The following is a 23,756-nucleotide window of genomic DNA, read 5'->3' on the forward strand; positions in this document are numbered from 1 at the left end:
GGGAGGCTAGGGGACTGTCTAGGGCGGGGGGATAAAATGGATACATATGTAATACCCTTTGTAATACTTTAAGCAATAAAAAATAAATAAATAAAATAAAATAAAATAAAAAAAAAAACAAAAACTATTACCCTATTTTCCGAGTTCTTCCCTCCTAGTTTGCCTTTCCTGTCAGCCTCCTATTTTATTTCAGTTAATGACTGCAATTCTCTAGCTGTCCTGAGGGATTCCAGTGAGAAAACAAAAAAGTTCAGAAGAGTCACACTAGTTTCCAAAGGCTCCTGGAAAGATAGGTCAACAAATGTTAATTTATTATAAAACATACAAATACACAGAAATCTTTTATAGCACCGATTAAAAAATATAAAAAATAAGTATGTACCATATTTCCTCCAACTTTTGCTGGATGGTAATAAAATGTCCAACTTCTTCCCATAATTTCCTATAAAAAATATGCTGGCTTTGTGGGTCCTGAAAACCACATTCTTAATTTATACTGATGAATATTATGTATAATGCAAAAACTAAAAGTCGCCAAAAGCTGTAGTTATAAAAGGATTTGTAAAGGAGAATGGGAATAGAGGAAAGCTTTTGCAGTTGAGTTGTCATCTAAAATTGAAGTAACTATGGGTTCTTATTGGTAATTGTCATAGAAACTTGGGCTAAAGGTTCACAAAGCTTTTCCATTCTAAACAAGAAAAACATTTCATTTCACAGCTCTAAAACAAGATAGGGAGGAAGTGCTAGGAAAGTTATAAAACCTTTCCATACTCTATTAATTTTATATTGGTTCTTAGGGTTACAGGCCTAAATGAAAAAGTGAGATGGTACTTGAAATAGTATTTCAAATTGAAGCTCAATTTTAAATGTCATCAATCCAGTATAATTTCTCAGATTTAGCTTAAGATATCTGAAAGTGAACAATGTTTCTAAAATATGGTGAGATTAATATTTCAGTCAATAAGAAAAAAAATACCAGCATATCATTTATTATTTGGGACTCTTAGATCATTAGGCATTAATTAAAAAATACTACAACCTGACACATTATAGAGGCTAGAAACATAATTCAAAATTTCATAAAGATATATTAAGTTAAAACCACTTTAACAATATAAGATCGCATTGACAGCTATGTAAGGTGACAGTTTTGCTATAGTGTTACTGTTCCCACATGATATCATCTCTTCTTAATTTCATTTGAAGATTATGGACTGGCGTTGGATGAAAGTTGCTGTTCTTCTGAAGACAGTGATTTAGCAGACATTTTCTGGGGCTATATTTTATGTTCTTTAATCCTTTAGGGTTGCTATCTTCTCGTTGAATACATGAAGCTTCACTCATCTTTGAGTTTTGAACTTTTTGCTGTAGTTTGCGAACCTGGAGAGAAAAAGATCTACCATTTTAATAAAAAACATTAAAGATATAACCTATAATAGATAGATTGGATTGATGGTTAAAGATTACATAAAATTAAAAAGCTCATTAAGGTCTTATTTATTGAATACCTATTAGATGCCTACTATTGTGCTAGTCAGGTAGAAATAAAGCTCCTTGTTCTCAAGAGGCTCACTGCTCTTACTAGTGAAAGAAAAGCATAAACATGACAGCTAGAGAATAGTTCAGGCTGGGATAACTTGGAATAGGACAAAAACTGTGTATCAGAGGAGGCCAATGCGGGACAAGAGCAATGTGGGCTGGAGAAGCTGAGAGAAAGGTTTGTGGAGGATATGAAATGGGTAAAAACTATAAAAGAGAGGAGAGAGAAGAACCTTTTAGACTATATCAACAGCAAAGACTGGGTGCTAGCAATGAGCACCAAGTTTATAGAATCAAAATACATATATTACTTAAAAGAATTCCTGAATTTAAAGTACTACTGAATGCCAGTAACAACAGCAACAAAAAAGTCAAGGGAATAACCTTATCTCATTAGGAGTATCTAGTAATGGTTGGACAGACAGAATTTAAAAAAAAACAAAACCTACCAACTAGCCAAACCCATTTCTTCTAAGTCCAGTCAATTACTTAGCCTATTTACTAATGCATAAGTCTAATTTGTACCTGATGTTCTATTTGCTAAGGCCATTTTAATTGCAGATATTAAATTTATCATGATAAAATACTTGAAAATTTATGCTGCTACAGCTATTATGGAATATAAATATTTTCACAATATAATTTATGTCCACACTGCCTAAATTTAAAAAAAATGACTACTTTTCTATTCTCTTCAAGTTTCTCTTAAGGAAGTATGTTATGTAATCTTCATCCTAGCACAATCATACAAAATTTTTTACTTACTATAGCATTAAGAGCTAGTAAAAACTTGCTTCAAAACGTTCATTTCCCTCTTCCTTTCTTTTTTAAATATATTTTTATTGATTTTGGAAAGGGAGAGAGAGATGAAACATCAATGATGAGAAAGGATCATGCATCGGCTGCCTCCTGCACGCTCCACTGAGGAGCCCGCAACCTGGGCATGTGCCCTGACTGGGAATCGAACCATGACCTCCTGGTTCAGAGGTCAACGCTCAACCATTGAGCCATGCTGGCTGGGCCCCCTTTCTTTCTTTGTTGGCCACAGAAGAAGAAAGACAGTAAAATCCTGCATCCTTTATTACTGTCCTATAAAGTGGGGGAGGCTTAATTGTGAGGTTAATATATCACCAACTTATATTAATGTTGTTACACAGGCAGATGGCTACGTGACTTGAGAGTTCCTAGAGAGACTCCCTCTGCCTTCTGCTCCAGCAATATAATAATGCTAATATTCTCACTTGTAAAGTTATTATTTTGGGATATAATAACTGTCCATGATTGCTGTTAAAATATTAAAATTATTATGACACTCTTAGTTATTAAGAACTCCCACGCAAGGATAGAGTCTCCCTCACCACCTCACTACAGCAGATACTCAGGGATTGCAGCAAAGCACAGCTTTTTTCTGGGGAAGTGGAAATAGTGGTTATAGGATTAGGTACTGCTTAAGGAGCCAGGTTGATGTATGGTACTGAATTAGAGACCTGTCAACATAAGGGGCTTCATTAAGCAATCAGAGAAGGGAGGAATAAGGGGGAAAATGCTAAAAGGGTAACTGGAAAGGTTATAAAGCAAATTCAGCATGTACTCACTATTTTACCAAAGACATTTCTGAATACATAACTAAATTTTCTTCCTCCGTTTTCATTATCTTATCTTGGAGAGTTCTGGAGGAGGCCATGTTACTCCAATGGAATAGATGGCTCTATTCTATAATAGGCCCGAGTGACTCCTATTTATCATCTTTTCACCAAGTCATACATACAGACCTCAAATTTGGAAGGTCATACAGAGATATACACTGAATCCAGGTATACTATCCTTTTATTAAAATCTTCTTTTTATTAAAATCTTTTACTAAAACTTTCTTACACTGTCTTGATGCTTCATCAGTTTGGAAATCTGTTCTCTTTTAATTTCCATTTTCTTGACTAAATGCTCTAGTTCACATTCTATGTCTTCAAAGACTGCATGGCTTTCAGTTTCCTTCATTTGATTCAGTAGTTCTTGGTGTTCTCTATGAAAGAAAAGCAAATGTTAGATACATAAATTTTAGTCAGAGTTAAACATTAATCTTCAAAGACCGTCTGTTCCTATAATTAGGGCTAATTGAATATATGGTAAATATAAATAGGTTCTTGCGATTTGAGATTAGATATATATAGAAATATCTTAGACTCAGGGTCTTAAAGAAGCTTTAAAAAAGTCCAAATTCTTAATATTTATAGCTAAATGTAGCAAACTATTCTGATGTCCTTAGGTAGAGGTATTAAAGTATTCTTTTTAGTTCCAACTTTGGAATTATTAACGTAGGGTCTTTGGGAGAATTCCAGCTATAGAAGTATTTGCCAGAGAATTCCTTAGATAGCCTACTCAAAGAAATACTGCCAAAGGAACTAGTTACCTCTTCTACATTAGTCTTAGTTCAATTAGCTGGCTAGCCAAATCATATATTTTCTGAAATTCTGTTAAATATATATTTAAACTTGGGGCTAAAAATATGTGTCCCATACAGAATTTTGTTTGCTATGGATGCTTCAACTTGTAATGCAGACCAGCCAGAGTTTAAAACAAGAGACTACATTCCTACTTGTCTAATGAAATCATTCATATCACTAAAAGATTATAAAAAAACCAACACAATCTTTCTTTTAAAAGCTTTTGTGAGTTATAATTTAAGATCACCAGAACTCATTTGTTAGAATGACAGTAATATTGTGCTATAAGTTGAGATCTTGGGAATACAGAGACTCCTTAGATTAGATCAATAGTAATTATACACAGTTGAAAATTTAAATCCAGTAGTATCAATAAATACAATGAAAAATCAGTGACAAGAAATCTACAGATCAAATAAGTCCAAATGACTAAGTAAGGACATCAAAAATTTCTAAGTGGCACTGCTCTTAAGACTAAGAAGGAAAATAATACCTAAATATCTTGCTATTTCTTCTGGTAAAAAATAAAAATACTTACACACTCATTTGGTCCAGTTCTTCCTGCATTGCTATCAAAAGTTCAGACAAATTGTCACAAATGGAAACAGATTTTTTGGAGTGAGGAGGTACCACTTTACACTGGGAAGTTGTTCTAGTAGGCTTGTAGAGACATCTAGGCTCAGCAACTTCAGCAGGTTTCTGAAGAATCTGTGGCCCATAATGTTGCACCATCTGAAGGAGGTTTTGCACACTTGCATTTACAGAATGGCATGCCCTCGCAGGCTTTGGGGGAAAAGAAATAGCTGAGAACAATTTCAAGTGATGGATGGCATTTAAATAGAACTTACAACAAAGGAGGAGTTTTTCTGAACAAGCATCTTTATTTTTCCCCTCTCACCTTTTCAGACACCATAGGCATTGATCCAAACTTTGAATACATTTGCTGAGGTGGTCCTCTTTTTAAGCATTTAGTTTTCTAAATATTGAGAAGGGAAAAAATAAACAAAAATGTTTTAAAAGACATTTATGACATGAATAAATCTCAAAGCTGAAGAGTAAATAAATAATTTGATAAGAAAATAGGCAAAAACAGAGATTTCACTGAAGAGGACATACAGATGGCAAATAAACACATGAGAAGATGCAGGGTTAGATAACTGAACTTTATATAAAGACTTATTTTGTTTCTGTTCTTCAGCAACTTGCTTTTTCTACTCAACATTAAGTTTATGAGGTTCATTGCCGGGGTCCAACCCCAGCAGGTCCAGGGGTTCCCAAACGTGTAGACTGAGTCGGCGAAGAAGGAAGGACACGGAGACAGTGTTCAGTTGATCAGCAGCCTAGCCAGGATCTCTAGCCAGGATCTCCAGCCAAGTTCTGGTCTGGATCTCCAGAGAGGTTCTGCTTCGGATCTCCAGCGAGGTTCTGTAGCCATGTTCCCTCGCTAGGTTCTCCAGCCAGGTTCTGTCCAGGCTCTCCAGTCAGGTTCAGTGTCCAGGTTCCAGTCAGGTTCTCCTGCCAATCTCTGTAGTCAGGTTCAGTCCAGGATCCCTTGCCATGTTCTCCCGCTAGGCTCTGTCTCTAGGCTCCGAGGCCAGTCCCTGTCCAGGATCCTCCGGCATGCTCTCGCCAGCGAAGTTCTTCTGTCCCTAGAGAACGTTCTGTGTAGGTTCTGTGCCTAGGCTCTGTCTCTCTTGGTCCTGTCTTCCAAGCCCTGTGTTCTAAGTTCTGTGTTCTGAGTTCTGTCTCTTGCTGTCTTGTTACATCTGTATTTATACCAGTTGATTCAATCCCATCAATCTCTATTCCAAAGGTTAGGGCGTTTCTTATCTCCATTCCAGGGAGTAAAGATTATGTAGCTTAAGCATGATTGTTCGTAGTTAAAGTGATTAATTACCCGCCTGGCACTTAGTTAAGGGGTTTTATTCCCTCCCTAACTTCAGGGGAAAATCCCTACCTGGGGAAACAACCTTTCTCAGAGGTGACCTTGGTTAAAACACATAGTGCCAAGAAGGTGAGCAAACATATTAAGAAAAGTATGCCATATATGCCAGGTCCCTTGAAACAGCAAGCATGGACCGGCTCCCGGCAGTTCATTCAAGTGATGTATATACCTGTGGTTCACTGCTTCTTATGGCTATAAAAGCTTTATTTATTCTTCCTCCTTTCAATGATCATTTGGACTGTTTCTTTTTGTTATTATAAACAACACTGTTATGGACATTTTGTACCCGCCTTCTGGTGTATATAAATAGGAATTTCTGTTAGATGCTGGGCCATAGAGTTGTGCATTCTTAACTTTACAAGTTAATGTCCAAAGTGACTAGACCAATCTATATTTTAGCCAAGTTATGATTGTTCCATATCCTTACCATAGTGTCTTTTTTTTGTTTGCTTTGTTTTTACATTTTACTGGGAGGTCCCCTCTATCTTTAACCAGTGTCTCACAATGGTAATAGCTGGCATAGTATAGTATAATATACAGAGATTATAAGATGGCTGCAGAGTAGCTTGGAAGCTGTGCCCACTGCTCCCAGCCCCAAACCAATTTATAACTAAATTACAGAACAATCAACCTCAAAAACCAACTGAAGGCTAGCTGACCTGAAATATAACCATGAAGTACAGAAGCCACAGAGAGACTGGTAAGAAAGGTGAACACGTGGAAAGGGATATAGCCTTCTCACACAGGTGCAGGGGCCAACAAGAGGCCTGAGGAAGAACGGCTGTGGAATTCCCTCCACTGCACCTCCAGGAGCCTGGAGTCTCAACCCCACACAAGGATCCCCAAACCAGAGCAACAAGATGGGAAGAGGAGCCCGCCAGCATCTGGTAGTGGGAATCAGTGGGGATTCAGCCGGCCTGGGATACTGACCACAGCCAGGAATAGAGCGCTCCTAAAGTTAGAGTACCAGCTGGGGAGTCACTCCCCAGGGAGGAAGGCTGGTGAGGCCAAGCTGCCACACTTGGGTCCTGCTGAGGGATCTGCTGGCTACACCCAGCAGTGACTTTAAGGGACCCTCTATTTTCTGGCGGAGACCCAGAGTAAACTGTCTGTATGACTTGGGAAAGAGGACCGTCTCCCCTACCTCCATCACACAGCTGGCACCCCTCCCGCTACCTGTTGAGCTGCTGGGCCTGCCCAGTCCTGCTGGGTTGGTGGTGAGGGGAGGGAGCCACACAGAGCTGGGATTTTCGACTGTGTCTCCTGGGGAGGCTTCTGTCCTGGAGCCAGACGGGCAAGTGCTGGGCTGTGTGGCTACATTGCGAGGAAGCAAATCCAAGCTTCCTGCGAGTTCAGCCACCACTGCCTCGGGAAGGAGAAGTGCCCACCCATCTCCTCCAGACTTGCAGGCACCACCCCCAACAGGAGACAGTTTGGATCAGCCCAGCCAAGTCCCAGATACCCACAATGAGCTCAGTGGGGGGAAGGGAAGGTGGCTCAGAGTGGGAGCATTCAAAGTGTGAGACTCAGAGGCTACAGTCTGGGAGTGGGACCAAGTGCTCAGCCCCTGCCTGTGGGCTAGGCAGGCATCATTCCCAATGGGAAACTCTGACCCATCCCCAAGCCCAGGGCAGGTAAACTTGCTTCTGTAGAGGGGACAGCTGGGTGTAACCAAACTGAACCTGAAGTGAGCCCCCCTAGGGAAGCTAGAGCTGGAGACTGGCAGAAGCTGAAGGGCTTGGCTTAGAAGCAGGCGCTACATTTTCCTCATTTGAGTGCCTGACTGCATGATTCCCAGGTAGGGGACCCGCTGGCCCCATATAGGCTGGCCTGGGCTCTTTTACTAGTAGAAGCTACCTTTTCTTTTCTTCATTTCTTTTACCTTACTTCTCCCTCTACCTTCATCATTTTCACGATGAATAGAAAAATTTAAAAAAATATTTCCACTAACTCATCAAAGGATGTCATAAAACATAAAGATAAAAATAATTCATATTTTTTCCCCACTGGCAAATTACTTATAGCAATTTTCTATTTGGTTTTGCAGCTTCTAATCTCATCGTGCAAACAAGATACAGAACAAATATTTAAGAAAGGAAATAAGGAAAAAAAAACAGTTTCACTGGGAAAATGCTTTAATTATTGCAGTTTGCAAATTCTCTGAAAGAAAAAAATTATGAAAAATACAGCCAGACTATTGAATAGTAATTCTTATTTATGCAATAAAAGAGTAGCCCAAGTAAGTATAATGTTCTCTACATTACTGTATCCATAGGGTGAGCCTATGGCAGTGGCCAGAATTCTCAAAAAGCATCTCTGCTTCCACAGCAAACAGCACACAGAAACAATAAGTAATCACATGCATATTGAGTAAATAGTGATAATGGTCATCAAAACTGTAATTTCAGAATCATAAGATTAAAAGGGATTGAAATCTTCTTACCATTACAGATAATTAAGAAGGTTTAATACCATTTATCCGAAACATCAACTCATCTATAAAGTACTAACTTTCCAATTCTATTTTTAGGGTAAAAAGAAAATAGATTCCCTAGAGAAATTACTTCATAGATCTATAATTTAATATTATGTAGCCTTCTCTTTTTATTGTGCTCAGAGTGGGATCTATTGTGTGGTTGGCCTCTGTTGTTTTATATAGTATCACAAGATAATTTCTCTAAGAACTTAGCACTAGGAAACATTTGCCTTTCTAGAAACACTGGATGCTTACTGTTATTGCACGAAGGCAGATGATACCACCCATTATCTGCTCCTTTTGCTTTTATTGTCAAGCAAACACAGCCAGGTTTTGTGCTCAACTGCTGTGGAGGTTTTATGGAATTTTCTATCCTTTTACTTCAAACCATCATCACTGGATTCATATTTTTATCTCCATTTCATAGCAGTATTACATGTCTTTTATTATAAATGTCTCCAATTTTTTTTTTTGGGGGGGGGAAATGAATAGATATAAATATGAAGAGTGAATAAATAAGTATTAGCAAATAAAAATAAAATGTTTGCATACCTTTGAAGATTTCTTCTTTTCCTTAGGTTGTTTTGGGTTTGATACTGAAGACATTAAAATTCTATTGATTTCAAGTCCAGTTTGAAGCTACAGTATTAAAGACAAAACTTTATAAAATTGATTTTTAACAAGCTTCTTTACAATGAAAGATCAGGTCTGTTTATAAAGAAAAAAATACTTTTTGGAAAAGAAAAGAAAAGAAAACCCCAAATACTGTTTTTGTGGTGTGAAAGTCATTAAATCTATTGGTAATTGCAATCATTTTCTGTTTATAAGAGAATTATTCATTCTCTCAACCAAATGGAAAACAATCTATGACCAGGAGTTGATATATACATGTATTTTTTGTCAAAATTTCAAAACACCAAAAGACCTCTTGGAATGCATCCCAGTATATGAATGTACTGGCTTATTGAGAATTTCATTAAACAGACAAAACTAAAAAGCTAGGAAGCAGAAATTAGAGTCTAGAATTTAGGCTTCAGTTAAGAAAAATAAATGTTCAGTGGTTAGAGCATCAACCCACATACCAATGGGTCCCAGGTTTGATTCCCAGTCAAGGGCACGTACCAAGCAGGAGGCAACCAATTGATGTGTCTCTCTCACATCGACTCTCTCTCCTCCCCTCCCCCTCCACTCTCTCAAAAAATCAATGGAAAAATTATCCTCAGGTGAGGATTAACAACAACAAAAGAAAGTATAATTGTGATACATGATACAGTGCTCTATTTACCTCAGAAGCTTTGTCTTGAAATAGCTTACGCTGATGTTCTTCTTCCTTAAGTTTTTCCTCTAAATGTTTAATCTTGTCCTGCAAAAGAATAAAATAACTAGAGCCAACTACCCTTTGTCCCTTTTCCAAATAGAGTCCTTGGGGGTCTTGATTCTTAATAATTTGGCAAATTAGAGCAGAAAGTAAGAAAAAAGTAATGGCAAAAGATGGTAAGGTTTTTTTTTGGGCTTTCTTCTTATGCTCCTTGACCATAAAAACAAAGGGAAAGCAAAGAATGCACATGCAGAGGCATTAACTTCCAGCAACAAAACCATAATGATGAAACTTTGAGGGATATTAAAGGTCTAGAAGGTCAAACAATGATATTCTTGCATCTCAATGTTTCACTCAAAACACAGACAAATCACAGTAAATGTCCACCATGTACATACAATAAGGGCACAGTTGGAGGAGGAGGGAAGGGATAGGAAGACATTAGAAATATAAGATTAGAAATATAAGATATAGTCCTTGTTACTTAATAGCTTATATTATATCCAGGAAATCAAAAGTAACACATGAAACAAACAACAAAGCAACGAATATGACTTGACCCTGACCATGTGTATACTTAGGCACATAAGCATTTCATCTTATATCCTTGGTGTGGTTCACAATAGGAGGACACCACCATTTCAAAGGAAGAGTTTCCTGAGTGTTGGAGAACTCAAGGAAAGCTTCATAGAGGAAGCAGGACCGGAGAAAGACCTATGGAATAAATAGGATTTTGGTGGAAAAAGAAGAGGGCATTTCAGGAAGGGACATAGGATAGGCTTAACTTAATTAACTGCAAGTGGTGAAAGACAATCTTCTCAATATTTTTTAGGTAAGTTATTTGGAATGAAAATGTTCTGTCATCTCCGAAGAAGCCAAAATTACAATTTTACATCAACAGGCAAGCTCATTCATGCTGTGACAGAATATATTAATTTTTCATCTCCATGGGCAGGAATTCATGGTTGGATTACTAAAAGTTGTTAACAAAGTTTTATAAATCTAAGATTTACTGCATATTCACATACAGAGCCAATTATGCATAATACTAAAGATTTATTCCTGGCACCACTACTTCAAAGAAATAAGTGGAAGCTTACCTCAGCAGTTTTCTGAGTTGTTGTAAGTTTAAAACATTCTTTTTCTAAGAGATCAAGCTTTTCAAGTTTTGCTTGCAGCTTCATCTGATCTTGTTCTTTCTCCCTTTGAAGCTGGGTCTGGAAAGGATAAAACAAAACCTGAATTTGGCAAGTGATGCCAATGGCTCAAGAATAATACAATTTCTCAGAATTCAAAGCACAATATAAATATGTCATTAGAAACATGCATTTACATGCACCGAGTTTAGGTGCAATATAAATCTGTCATAAGAAACATGTACAGCCCTGGTCAGTGTGGCTCAGTTGGTTGGAGTGTCATCCTGAACATCAAAGGTGGCGGGTTCGATTCTCAGTTGAGATGCATATGGGAGGCAACCAATCAATGTTTCTTTCTCACATCTCTCTCTCTCTCTTTCCTTCTCTCTAAATAAACAAACAATAACAACACAAACACAGAAATGTACATACATGCACCTACTTTTACTGACAAAGGCCAAGAAAATCAAATATTTTTAAAGGAGAAATAAAATGTGCAAAAAAGATGTGCTATATTAGCACTAATGGAGCAAACACTGTGCATCTTTATATAACATTTCAACTAAGAAAAACATCACCAGTGAAAACTGTATTAAATAGTATTACAGACAGGGTGATCAAACCTACTCATTTAATTACCCTTTCTCTGTAACAAAGAAAAGCAGCTATCAGAGGAATAAAGCATACAGAGAACATGGAGAAAAAGAAAGTTATACATATATATGCATATCTACTAGTATGTACTGTTTTATAATGGTATTTATTACAATGCAAGATGTTAATAATAAAGGCAACTGTGAGGGGGAATGGGGTAATAGAAAATATTCTAGAAGACAGTTTAGTAGTTTCTTATAAAGTTAAACATATACCTACCCTGTGGCTCAGCAATTCTCCTAATACATATTTACCCAAGAGAAATTAAAACATATGTCCACAGAAAAGATATGTATAAGAATGGTCATAGCAGCTTTATCTATATAATAAAAGCCTAAGCGGCCGTTACGCTGAAGGACCAGAACGACCTGTCGCTATGATGCACATTGGCCATCAGGGGGCAGATGCTCAATGCAGGAGCTGCCCCTGGTGGTCAGTGTGCTCCCACAGGGGGAGCACCGCTCAGGCAGAAGTTGGGCTTACGGCTGGTGAGTGCAGCGGCAGTGGTGGGAGCCTCTCTCGCCTCCGCGGCAGCGCAAAGGAGCAGCGAGCCAAGAATGAGCAGCGAGCAGGCGGGCGGTAAGGAGTGAGGGATCCCTGATTGCGAGAGGGATGCCCGCCTGCTGGCTTAGGTCTGATACCCGGGGGGATCAGGCCTAAGCCGGCAGCCAGACATCCCCCAAGGAGTCCCGAACTGCGAGAGGGCACAGGCTGGGCTGAGGGACCACCCCCCTTCCAGTGCACAAATTTTGTGCTCCGGGCCTCTAGTCTATATCCTATATAATAAAAGGCTAATATGCAAATCAACTGAACAGCAGAACGACTGGTTGCTATGACACGCACTGAACACCAGGGGGCAGATGCTCAATACAGGAGCTGCCCCCTGGTGATCAGTCAGCTCAACCAGAAGCTCATAGCTGGCGAGCGCAGCAGTGGTGGTGGGAGCTTCTCCCGCCTCTGCAGCACCACTAAGGATGTCTGACTGATGGCTGAGCAGGCCTAAGCCATCAGTCAGACATCCCTGAGGGCTCCCAGACTGTAAGAGGGCACAGGCTAGGCTGAGGCCTTGCACCCCGACCTCCCCTGTGCATGAATTTCATGCACCGGGCCTCTAATCCTATCTAATAAAAGGGAAACATGGTAATTAGCATACGACCGCTACCCTTCCCATTGGCTAATCAGGGCGAGATGAAAATTAACTGCCAGTCAAGATGGCAGCTGGCAGCCAGGCAGCTTGAAACTAACATGAGGCTTGCTTGCTTCAGTGACGGAGGAAACCAACGTTCCCCGCCTGCCTTGCCGGCCTCTGAGCCTGCAGTTTGAAACACTGTAACAACTATAGAAGCTAAACAAAACCCCAGAAACCTGCTTTCAGTGAGCCCGGGATCTCAGAGCTGGAGTTATACATTGTTTCGATTATAGAACCGAAACAAACCAGATACCTGCTTTCAGCAGCAGAGGCCTAAGAGCTGGAGCCTCAGAGCTAAAGCTGGCCCAGAATAAAAAAGAAAAAGAAAAAAAGGAGCGGTTGGGAGCTTCAGTCACCCGCCAGCCTGAAAACAGCCCTCAGCCCCTCACCCAGACTGGCCAGGCACCCCAGTGGGAACCCCCACCCTGAAGGGTGTGTGACCAGCTGCAAACAGCCATCATCCCCTCACCCAGGCTGGCCAAGCACCCCAGTGGGGACCCCCACCCTGATCCAGGACACCCTTCAGGGCAAACCAGCTGGCCCCCACACGTGCACCAGGTCTCTATCCTACATAGTAAAAGGGTAATATGCCTCCCAGCACCGGGATCAGCAGAGCCGAGAGGCCTCCCGGCACCGGGATCAGCGTGACAGGGGGCAGCGCCCAAACCCCCTGATCGGCCTGCGGCTCTGTGTGTGACAGGGGGTGGGGCCACAACCTCCCTATTGGCCCTGCTCTGTTTGTGACAGGGAAAGGCGCCCCAACCCCCTGATCAGCCCTGCTCTGTGCCTGATAGGGGGGAGCTCCCCAACCACCTGATCGCCCTGCGGTTGTGTGTGTGACAGGGTGTGGCGCCCCAACCCCCTGATCGGCCCTGCTCTGTGTGTGACAGGGTGAGGCGCCCCAACCACCCCCCCACCCCGCCGCCACGGGCCCTGCTCTGTGTGTGACAGGGTAGAGCCATAACCTCCCCATCGGCCCTGCACTGAGTGTGACAGTGGCGGTGCCCCAACCCCATGATCGCCCCTGCTCTGTGGGTGATAGAGGGCAACGCCCCAACCGCCCCCAACGGGCCCTGCTCTGTGTGTGATGGGGTAGAGCCATAACCTCCCCATCGGCCCTGCCCTGAGTGTGACAGGGTGCGGCACCCCAACCCCCTGATCTGCCCTGCTCTGTGTGTGACAGGGGGCGGTGCCCCAACTCCCCTATCGGCCCTACTCTGTGAGTGACGGGGGGAGCTCCCCAACCTCCTGATCGGCCCTGCTCTGTGCGTGACAGGGGGAGCTCCCCAACCCCCTGATCGACCTGCTCTGTGCGTGACAGGGGGAGCTCCCCAACCCCCTGATGGGCCCTGCTCTGTGCGTGACAGGGGGTGGCGCCGCAACCTCCCCATCGACCCTGCCTTGAGTGTGACAGGGGGCGGTGCCCCAACCCCCCAATCAGCCCTACCCTGAGGGTGACTGAGGGTGGCATCGCAACCTCGCGATCTGCCCTGCTCTGTGCATGACAGGGGCGGTGCCCCAACTCCCCAATCGGCCCTGCTGTGAGCCCAAACAGGGGCTGCACCTAGGGATTGGGCCTGCCCTCTGCCACCCGGGAGCAGGCCTAAGCCAGCAGGTCGTTATCTCCTGAGGGGTCCCAGACTGTGAGAGGGCACAGGCCGGGCTGAGGGACCGCCCCCTTCCCCCCGAGTGCACAAATTTTTGTGCACTGGGCCTCTAGTATATATATAAAAGCCTAATATGCAAAGTGTTCCCTTAGGAGTTCGACCAAATGGGAGTTTGATCACTCACTATGACATGCACTGACCACCAGTGGATGGTGTGAAACGAAGGGAGGCGCCAGCCAGCAGCCTGTAGCCGGTAGCCCCATGAATTTCAAGCACTGGGCCTCTAGTTTATAATAACCCCAAACGGAAGCAAGCCAAATGTCTATCAACAGGAAAATGGGTAAACAAATTACGGCATATCTATATAATGAAATTCTACACTGCAATAAAAAGGAATGAACTACTGATACATAAAACAACATGGATGAATCTTAAAAACTTTATGCTAAAAACAAACAAACCCAGATAAAAAAGAGTATACAAAGTTCTAAGATTTTATCTTATAAAGTTCTAAGGTAAAATAAGTCAGAATAGTAATTGTCTTATTGGGAGGTGGGGAGAGAACAGAGAATAACTTTGAAGAGATGAAATAATTTCTGATGAAAATGTTTTATTATTTGACTAGAGGCCTGGTGCACAAAATTTGTGCACAGGTAGGGTCCCTAGGCCTGACCGATGATCAGGGCCCATCTGTGGGGCGACTGGTGTGGTGATCAGGGGCCCCCCGCTGGCACCCACTTTGGCCAACCTGGGGCCTATGGGCTGGGGGTAGCTCCTGTGTTGAGAGTCTGCCCCCTGTGGTCAGTGCACATCATAGTGACCGGTCATTCTGCCATTCAGTCGATTTGCATATTAGGCTTTTATTATATTATCTGATAGGGCTGTGGATTACATGAGTATATGCATTTATCAATAATCAACTATCTCTATACTTAAGGTCTGTACCTCCCACTGTCTGTAGATTGTATGTCAAAACATTTTAAAAACTATTATAAGTCACTAGTCTACTATAGCTAGGATAGGAATTTCTAGGCTGTTGGGAATGTGTATGCTGAACTTCACAAGATAAAGTGGTTGCTCTTCTGGATGTTGTATCCTCATTTATACACAGAATTGTCAGACTTTTAAATTATTTCTAATCTGGTAGATGTGAAGTAGTATCTTACTGTGGCTCTTTTAAATACACCTGAGGATATGTTTTTTACTGATTTTAGAGAGAGAAACGTTTATCAGTTGCCTTCCTTACATACCCTGACCAAGGTTTGAATCCACAACCTAGGTATGTGCCCCGACTGGGAATCGAACCCACGACCCTTTGGTGCATAGGACAATGCTCCAACCAACTGAACCACACTGACCAGGGCACAAGCATTAAGTATTTTAAAGACTGTGTCTGTTAGAGCCAGTACCTAACTGGAGTTAGTTTGCAAAAGTATTTATAGATAGTCTATTAAGTAGGCTCTATCTTGTTCTTAGTGTCTTATCTCCTTCTGCCTGGTTATCTTCGAAAGTTTCTCACTGTGTCAAAGTAATGTTTGTAGAAATAATTTGAAGTACCTGAGAATATAAGCAATTCAGTATCACTTTAATACAGTTTCAGGGACTAAGATTTTCTGACTTACTTTGATAACCTAGAGCAGTGATGGCGAACCTATGACACGTGTGTCAGAGGTGACACACGAACTCATTTTTTTGAGTTGATTTTTCTTTGTTAAATGGCATTTAAATATATAAAATAAATATCAAAAATATAAATCTTTGTTCTACTATGGTTGCAAATATCAAAAAAATTCTATATGTGATGCGGCACCAGAGTTAAGCTAGGGTTTTTCAAAATGCTGACATGCCGAGCTCAAAAGGTTCGCCATCACTGACCTAGAGCAAAGCTGTAATCTGGGTTTTTTCCTACTGTTCACCCTTACAAAGACTGAGCACGGAGGATATACTAGGGTTCCTATTCTTGAGAGGCCATGAATTCTAACTTTAATTTCCTTAACCCCAAAAGGATGGCGGTCAAAAGCATTACTGAGGCCGAAACCGGTTTGGCTCAGTGGATAGAGCATTGGCCTGCGGACTGAAAGGTCCCGGGTTCGATTCCGGTCAGGGGCATGTACCTGGGTTGCAGGCACTTCCCCAGTGGGGGATGTGCAGGAGGCAGCTGATCGATGTTTCTCTCTCATCGGTGTTTCTAACTCTCTATCTCTCTCCCTTCCTCTCTGTAAAAAATCAATAAAATATATTTAAAAAAAAAAAAAAAAGCATTACTGAGCCTATCAATGGACTGTCCTGGAATCAGAAATGCACTCAGAAGGGACCTGAAATATCAGGCCTAGCTCTCTGGATTAAAGTCTGTACACAGATAATACTGAATGGGTGATTTTTATCAACGTATTAAATCTCCAATGCCTTTGTGTATTTTTTCTTTTGATTCTGTCTTTCCTTTTAATATTCTGTACAGTTTTTCTTATTTTCCTCTATAAGAAGGCTGTTCTAAATGATCTAGACTGCATCACTGTTAAGTGGAAATCTCCTATATACAACTTTATATCCTATTTTACTTGACTATAATGTAATATGACAATTTTCCCACAACATTAAATATTCTCTTTTTTCCTGAGGGGAAATTTACCCTTTTTTGGTGTATTTAATTTGTGTCATCTAATTTACATCTTACTTTTTTTACTGAGGCATAATTAACATATCATGTTATATTAGTTTCAAGTGTACAACTTGTGATTTCATCTTTGTATACATTGTGAAATGATCCCCTCAATAAGTCCAGTACCCTCTGTCACCATAGAGACCTTAAGTTACGTTTCTTATAGAAATATGCTCACCTGCTGTTCCAGGATCATATTCTTCTCTCGCTCTACATTGAGAACCATTCTCTTTGTATATTCCAGTTGCTTCTCTAGGAGCGTACAGCGATTCTGAGCTGAGCTTAATTGTATACTTATATCTATGAAAAAGAAAAGTAATTATGAGTCAATTAGTTGATTCTCACATAGGCCAGAGATTTGGTTACCATAAGAAATACATTATATGAATTCAACCAAGAGTTAAAAGTTCAAGACTTCGTTAGTTCTACGTACCGACTCTTCCGGAGTTATAAACATACATTTTGTGGATGTTTCATTAATTATATATCACTGGTTTAACATTATCTCTGCCTATGGACCCAGAGAGCATACATCTGAAAGGGGAAGATGCCAGTGACTTGTGAGATGATAAAGATTCTGACTGTCCCTGGGAAATGACACTAACTGGAAAAATAGAGGCCCCAATGTCTCTTTCCTATCAGTACATTTCTTCTCTTTCAAAAACTCAGGTATATGCATCCTACCATTCCCACTGTCCTCTGCTCTTAACTACAAGACAGCATGGTTCAATTCATCAGGTGGAAACAATTTCTTTTTAATCCTTTATGTTCTTACTTTCCTCAGCTCTTTCTTCCACTTTTGTCCAATTACCTCAGAAAAATATTTCTCCCCATTTCTTCATTCCACAAGTTGAAACACAAACTTGAACCCTGTTTTTGAGGGCAAGTGTCATGTTACAAAAAGCCACATCTTGAAGTAAAATTATATAAAGGATTTATGTTCTAAATCTCTAAAACCCATGTCCAGATGTCTTTTTCATAACTTCCACCAAACTGCCACCTATTGGTCCATTTCATCTAATTAACCACTCAAGTTTTTATTTTATATTCATTTTTATTGTTTTTATATTGCTTAATTACTAGTGTTGCCTTATGTTTTCAAATTTTAAAAACATGTTAACTAATAGTATAAAGCATTTTAATTATGTCCACGTTAAACTGGATTTTGCCGGAATTCTGAAACTATTCTAATTTCTAAACACAACTTATCTAAATACAGTTTTTCTTTTAATCTCAAAAACTTATGAACCGGGATAAAACGGATATAAAAATAAGTTCAAAGTTATATTTTTTTCCTGCAAATATCAAAATGTCTGAGAACAAGGCTTCAGGATTTGAATATATATATATAAAAGAATAAATATATTTGAGTAAATCTGCTTAGACTGCGCTTATTATTTCAAATTATAAACTTTAGTAACTCCTTGCTTCTGAGAACTACTGAATTTTCTTGCCTTTTTTCTGCTTTATCAGTTCCTGGTGGACCAGATTTCTCTCATTTGTTTCATCTTCCAAGGCCTTTTTATACTGTGCTGCTTCTCTGGATAGGGTGTTCAGGTTATCTTCAGCTTGTGTTCTTTCTAACTCCAAACGGTGAATCTTTTCTTGAAGAGTTTTTAAGGCTAAAATAAGAGCTGTTAAAAAAAAAATTGCTTGATATTATAAATGAGAATATTTGAATACTCACAATCATATAAAAGTTACCAGTATATTTTTGTTAGCCAGAAAAATGTATAATACATATTTCTGATAAAAATGGAAAATAAAAACAAAAATTCTAAAAAGGAACAAATTTTTTTCTAAAATATCTTGTAAAAACAATACATTTGATTGCATTTAGTGGTTTTTCTAGGTTTGAGAAAGCTAATGACGTAAGACTTAAAGATAATGTACAGTCTAGGAGGCATACCAATCTGAGTATGAATAAAGAAAATAAAAATATAGTACCCACTAACATAAAATTTAGGTTTAAAGTTAAAGGTTCTTTTCAGTTATTAATGTGTTCACTTTTAATCAAACTACAAACATATATTATTCATTTGTCCAAGATGTGTTAATATTCAGGACATATGAAGAACAGTTTCTTCCATTGGAAAAAAATTGTAACCTAGTGGTTTACCTGATATCAAGCTTGAAAGATTGTAAGTAGCACACATAAATTACTAAAATTGTTTTCAGTTATATTAATATCATCATGATTCAGAGAAGTTCAGAGTTATAAAATATTCAAGTATTACCTTACACTTTCTATTCAGTTATAACTTCAAACTATAAAACTAGAGATGAATAGAATATAAATAAATGTTATAGGCTATCTTTTGTATAGTTTATATCCAATTAGAAAGATGTTTGCTAGAGATTATCATTTGTTTTTTACAATTAAGATCAAGAAATTATACTTATTGTTCTTTATATGGTACTTGTGGCTGACTCACTGGTTTGGAGTACTATTTCTTGTGGTTGTTTTATTCCACTCCATAAGGCTACCTTTATTAACGGCAACCTTTATCAAAGGATATTAAAAGACAAAGTGATAATCAGCATTTAGAAAGTAATCCGAATCACACAAGGTATGCCTGGGGTCATAAATATTTTTCTAATTCAGTTTTAACATCCTTCTAAATTTATATTTTAAAAGTTACAATATTTGTATTTTGTAACAATATACTGGTTCCTCAGGAATTTTCAAGGCAATTTTGGATATATTCTACTTCTGAATTTAATCCTCAAATAAGACACAACTCTACTTAACTCACTAGCATTCTAATCTTCTAGTTTAGACGGATTCCAAATCTGACCTTTTATTCTTCAAAGAATTGTCCATTTTCTAATGATGTTTTTATAATAAATCTGTGATATATGTCATCTTACAGCTGAAGCCAAAATAAAAAATGTTAAATAACTTGCATAAATTTACAGAAACTTTTAACAACAGAATAGAAATGAGTAGTTTAATGTTAAAAACACAATCTATTATTTTTACATAAAAATAAAACATTTTATATAACACACTTTATACCACTCCCCTATTTTTAAGTGATATTTTAATGTTAATATTACCTTGGCTATTTGGACTTTGAAGCATTTTAGGAGAGGTAACTTTAAAGTTCACAGAGTGGTGATTCCGAGGTAATTCATCATTCTGGGTGAATGACGGAGCAAAAATTCTTTCTGGAGGTTTAATATAGCTTCCTACTATACTATGCATTAATTCAGAATCCATTATCTGTAGAGAATAAAGAAATTATATAGTACAGCATCACTCTTTCCTATTTGAATGACAAAAACATTAAAAGTTCAAATGAAACTTTAACATAAAATACAAAAAATTGTATCCTTCTGACCTTGTCACAAATCAACACTAATAAAAGAGAAAAATGGTAATTGGCGTATGACGATACCCTTTTCATTGGCTAATCAGGGCTATATGCAAATTAACTGCCAACTAAGATTGGCAGTTAACTGTCAACAAGATGGCAGTTAATTTGCATATGTAGGCACAATGCAGGGAGGCGAAAGGGAAAGCAGGAAGAAGCCCCCTGCCACTGACAGTGATCGGAAACCCAGGGGCGAGCTAAGAGCTGGGGGGCAGGGCAAAGGCGGCCCTGGGGCCGCCTTTGCCCTGCCCCCCAGCCATGATCGGAGAATCAGGCACCTTTGCCGCCCTGGCCAGTGATAGCAGGAAGTAGGGGTGGAGCCAGCGATGGGAGCTGGGCACGGTCGAAGCTGGCAGTCCCGGGAGCTAGGGGTCCCTTGCCTGGGCCTAAAGCGAAGCCCACGATCGCGGGGCCGCTGCAGCTGTGGGTCCCCACTGCCCGGGCTGATGCCTCAGTCAGAGGCATCCTGCAGGGGCAGGGGCGGAGCCCGTGCAATCACAGCGCCCCCCGCTGCCACTGCAGGTCCCCGCTGCCCGGGCCGGACGCCTAGGCCAGAGGCATCAGGCCTGGGCTGGGGGCAGAACCAGTGATGGGGGGAAATGAGAGTCCCCTGCCCAGGCCTGACGCCTCTGTCAGAGGCGTCAGGCCTGGGCAAGGGGCCGATCCTGCGATTGGAGGGTGATGGGGGTCAACGCCTGAGGGCTCCCAGTATGTGAGAGGGGGCAGGCTGGGCTGAGGGACAGTCCCCCCGACACACACACACCCAGTGCACGAATTTCGTGCACCGGGCCCCTAGTTCAACTATAATAATATAAGCTCAGCAATAAAGTAAAAATGACTATTTACTGTATAATCAGTATGGACAATTCTGCTTGATTTGCAATGAGCATCTGGCCCTGGAGTGAGCATATGGGTGATGTGAATTTTCTGGTTTCTCGGTTGATGTATCCTAAGTTCAGATACATCTCATCATATGAGCACCTCTTTATAAACAAAGTGATTCTAGAGTTCAAAGAGAAAATACATATTTTTAAAAGATAACACAGCTTTTAAAATATAATTTAATTCTCCAGTTGAACTCCACTGTACTAGCTTCCCAAGGGATTTTTAAGAGTAATTTTGGATATATCAATTTCTGAATGGAACCCTTAACTGAGACAGAACTCCATTTAATGCATTAGCATCCTAATGATCTAGTTTAGATGAAGAATCTAAAATGGCCGTATTTTGCATTCAATCAGTAGCTTAGCATGTAGCAAGGCTTTCCAAATTAGACCAACTCTTTAAAACTATAAATCTGTTCAAGAATAGGTCACTTTCAGCATCCACCTGGAAAATTCACAGTACCTGTCTCTTTGGAGCTTCAAAGTGAATCAGTGCACAAGAAGTCACCCCTTCCACACTGTCTATGACTCGGCTTGCTGCAGTTTCCTGGAACCCCGCCTCCTCCACTTCTGGGCCTCCCCATACGCTGTTTTGGAGTCCTCTTTCCCTGACTCTCCAAGACCCCCGGGGCTCAGTGACCTCTGGAGCCGCCCCAGTTATATCAGACAGCACTGTTCTTGTGGCCTCAACCATTGGTTTCTCTCCGACAGGAAGGGGCCGTGTCTTTTTCACTCTTGTATACTCAGTACCCCAAAAGGCGACATGTTTTGAAACACATCTATTCTGCAATGTGAAGAATTAAAATCTAATTTGGTTGTGAGTCCACTGAAGACCTTTCTCACCACTCCCCTTCCCAAAAGGAGTTATTTTAAGCCCTAGCCCCGGAGCTCAGCTGGTTAGACCACTGTCCATCCCATAGGCCGAGGCTGTGGGTCGGATCCCTCAGGGCACGTACAAAAAGCAGCCAATGAATGCATAAATAAGCGGAACAAAGCGATGCTTCTCTCACTCTCCAAACTCAATCAAGAAACATTTTTAAAGGAATCATTTAAAAACAACAGTACTTTGCCCTGACTGGTTTGGCTCAGTGGATAGAGGGTCGGCCTGCGGACTGAAAGATCCCGGGTTCGATTCCGGCCAAGGGCATGTACCTTGGTTGCGGGCACATCCCCAGTAGGGAGTGTGCAGGAGGCGGCTGATCGATGTTTCTCTCTCATCGATGTTTCTAACTCTCTATCCCTCTCCCTTCCTCTCTGTGAAAAATCATTAAAATATATTTAAAAAATAAAAACAACAGTATTTTGTAAACAAATGGTTGAATCCTTTCACTCTACTACAATTGGAATATTTTTGTGTCTTTTTTCACAAAGCATCCTTTAATCCTGCAAAAATCCATATCAAGGAATACTGGGTATTCTTTGCCCCTTAGCCTCATACAACATGGATTTGACAACCCGCCTTCAAGGGCCTGCTGGGGAGGTCACTTGGCTGAGCAAACCAAGCACAGAGCGCCCCGAGGCAGTATCAAAGGCGCAACTGCACCGGGATGCCTAACCCACTCCGCAGGAATCCGCCGAAAAGAGCGGAGGCAGAGGCGGCGGTGCAGAGCATCCCTCCAGCCTGGACTAATGCGACCCCTCGGGATTGCCTCCTTTCCTACATCTGCGCCTTCACGCGCCCTCGGATTTGGGCACCCGGACTAGTCGTTCTCACGCAGATGGCTGGAAAAAGTCCCTGGACAGCCCCGGATGGCTTCGCCTCCAAAACCTCAGAGGAAATGGAGGAAGGAAGAATCCTGTGGAGGGAAAAGTGGCAGCTTCGCCTGGGGTTCTCTCACCAAGGCGATGCTCTCAGTCAACCTCCGTGAGTGCTAACCGTTGACTCGCAGGCCTACACAGGAAACCTCGCAGTGGCTCCAGGGGGCTGTAGTTTCTGTCGCAATCAGAACTCGCCAGCAGCATCAAAACTACATTTCCCAGAAGTCAATGTAATGACGCCCTAGCTCCTGAAAGAAAAGGTTTGGCGTAATTAAAGAGACCGTCACTGTTTTTAGGCTAACCTTAAAATTAGATTAAGTTTCTTCCAGAAATGCATCTTTCCCTTTCCTGTGTTTGCCTTGTCTGTGAAAGTTACAGTACTTGAACTCTTCCTTACTTTTGTTTCTCCTCCAGTCCGCAGCATCCAAACGTCCAGGTACGCGGAAAACGCCCCCCGCGGCGGATTAAGTGCCGTTTAAGACGCATGCGTCCCGTTCGCCATGACGCATGCGTAGCAGCGGGCAGCCGTTGGCGGCAGCGCGCGGACGAGGGTCCGGAGGTAGCCCGCGGAGGGCGGGGCTTTTTTCCAATGGCTTTGCCTCCGCGGGTCGCGTCTGCCTGGGCGGGGAAGAGGGCGCTAGGGCAGGGACGGCTCCTGGGCTCCTGGTTTGTGCCGGGCGGAGAAAGGGGAGGGACTGGGGGTGAGGACCCCATCTCCCCTCCCCGCTCCCGCCCTCAGGGGCGAGCCCCACCGATGGGGCTGGGCGAAGGGG

General features: G+C 41.2%; 1 protein-coding gene across 3 annotated transcripts; it reads right to left on the minus strand.

The window, feature by feature from the left end:
• Positions 1–290: 290 nt before the first annotated feature.
• Positions 291–23,225, minus strand: CEP57L1 (centrosomal protein 57 like 1). Of its 3 annotated transcripts, XM_059700776.1 has the most exons (11): positions 23,064–23,225; positions 20,025–20,190; positions 18,419–18,598; positions 17,143–17,264; positions 10,820–10,936; positions 9,687–9,764; positions 8,954–9,040; positions 4,879–4,956; positions 4,519–4,763; positions 3,415–3,559; positions 291–1,380 (listed from the first exon to the last, which is right to left on the minus strand). In XM_059700776.1, the coding sequence occupies exons 2-11, from the start codon at positions 20,185–20,187 to the stop codon at positions 1,162–1,164; spliced, it is 1,434 nt and encodes a 477-aa protein (XP_059556759.1). In that variant the 5' UTR covers positions 20,188–20,190; positions 23,064–23,225; the 3' UTR covers positions 291–1,161. The 3 variants fall into 3 exon arrangements, with proteins under 3 accessions (XP_059556759.1, XP_059556760.1, XP_059556758.1); XM_059700777.1 differs by lacking the exon at positions 20,025–20,190; XM_059700775.1 differs by lacking the exons at positions 4,879–4,956; positions 23,064–23,225.
• Positions 23,226–23,756: the final 531 nt, after the last annotated feature.

This window comes from Myotis daubentonii, chromosome 6 (assembly GCF_963259705.1).
Source record: "Myotis daubentonii chromosome 6, mMyoDau2.1, whole genome shotgun sequence".
In the NCBI taxonomy this organism is placed as follows: Eukaryota; Metazoa; Chordata; class Mammalia; order Chiroptera; family Vespertilionidae; genus Myotis; species Myotis daubentonii.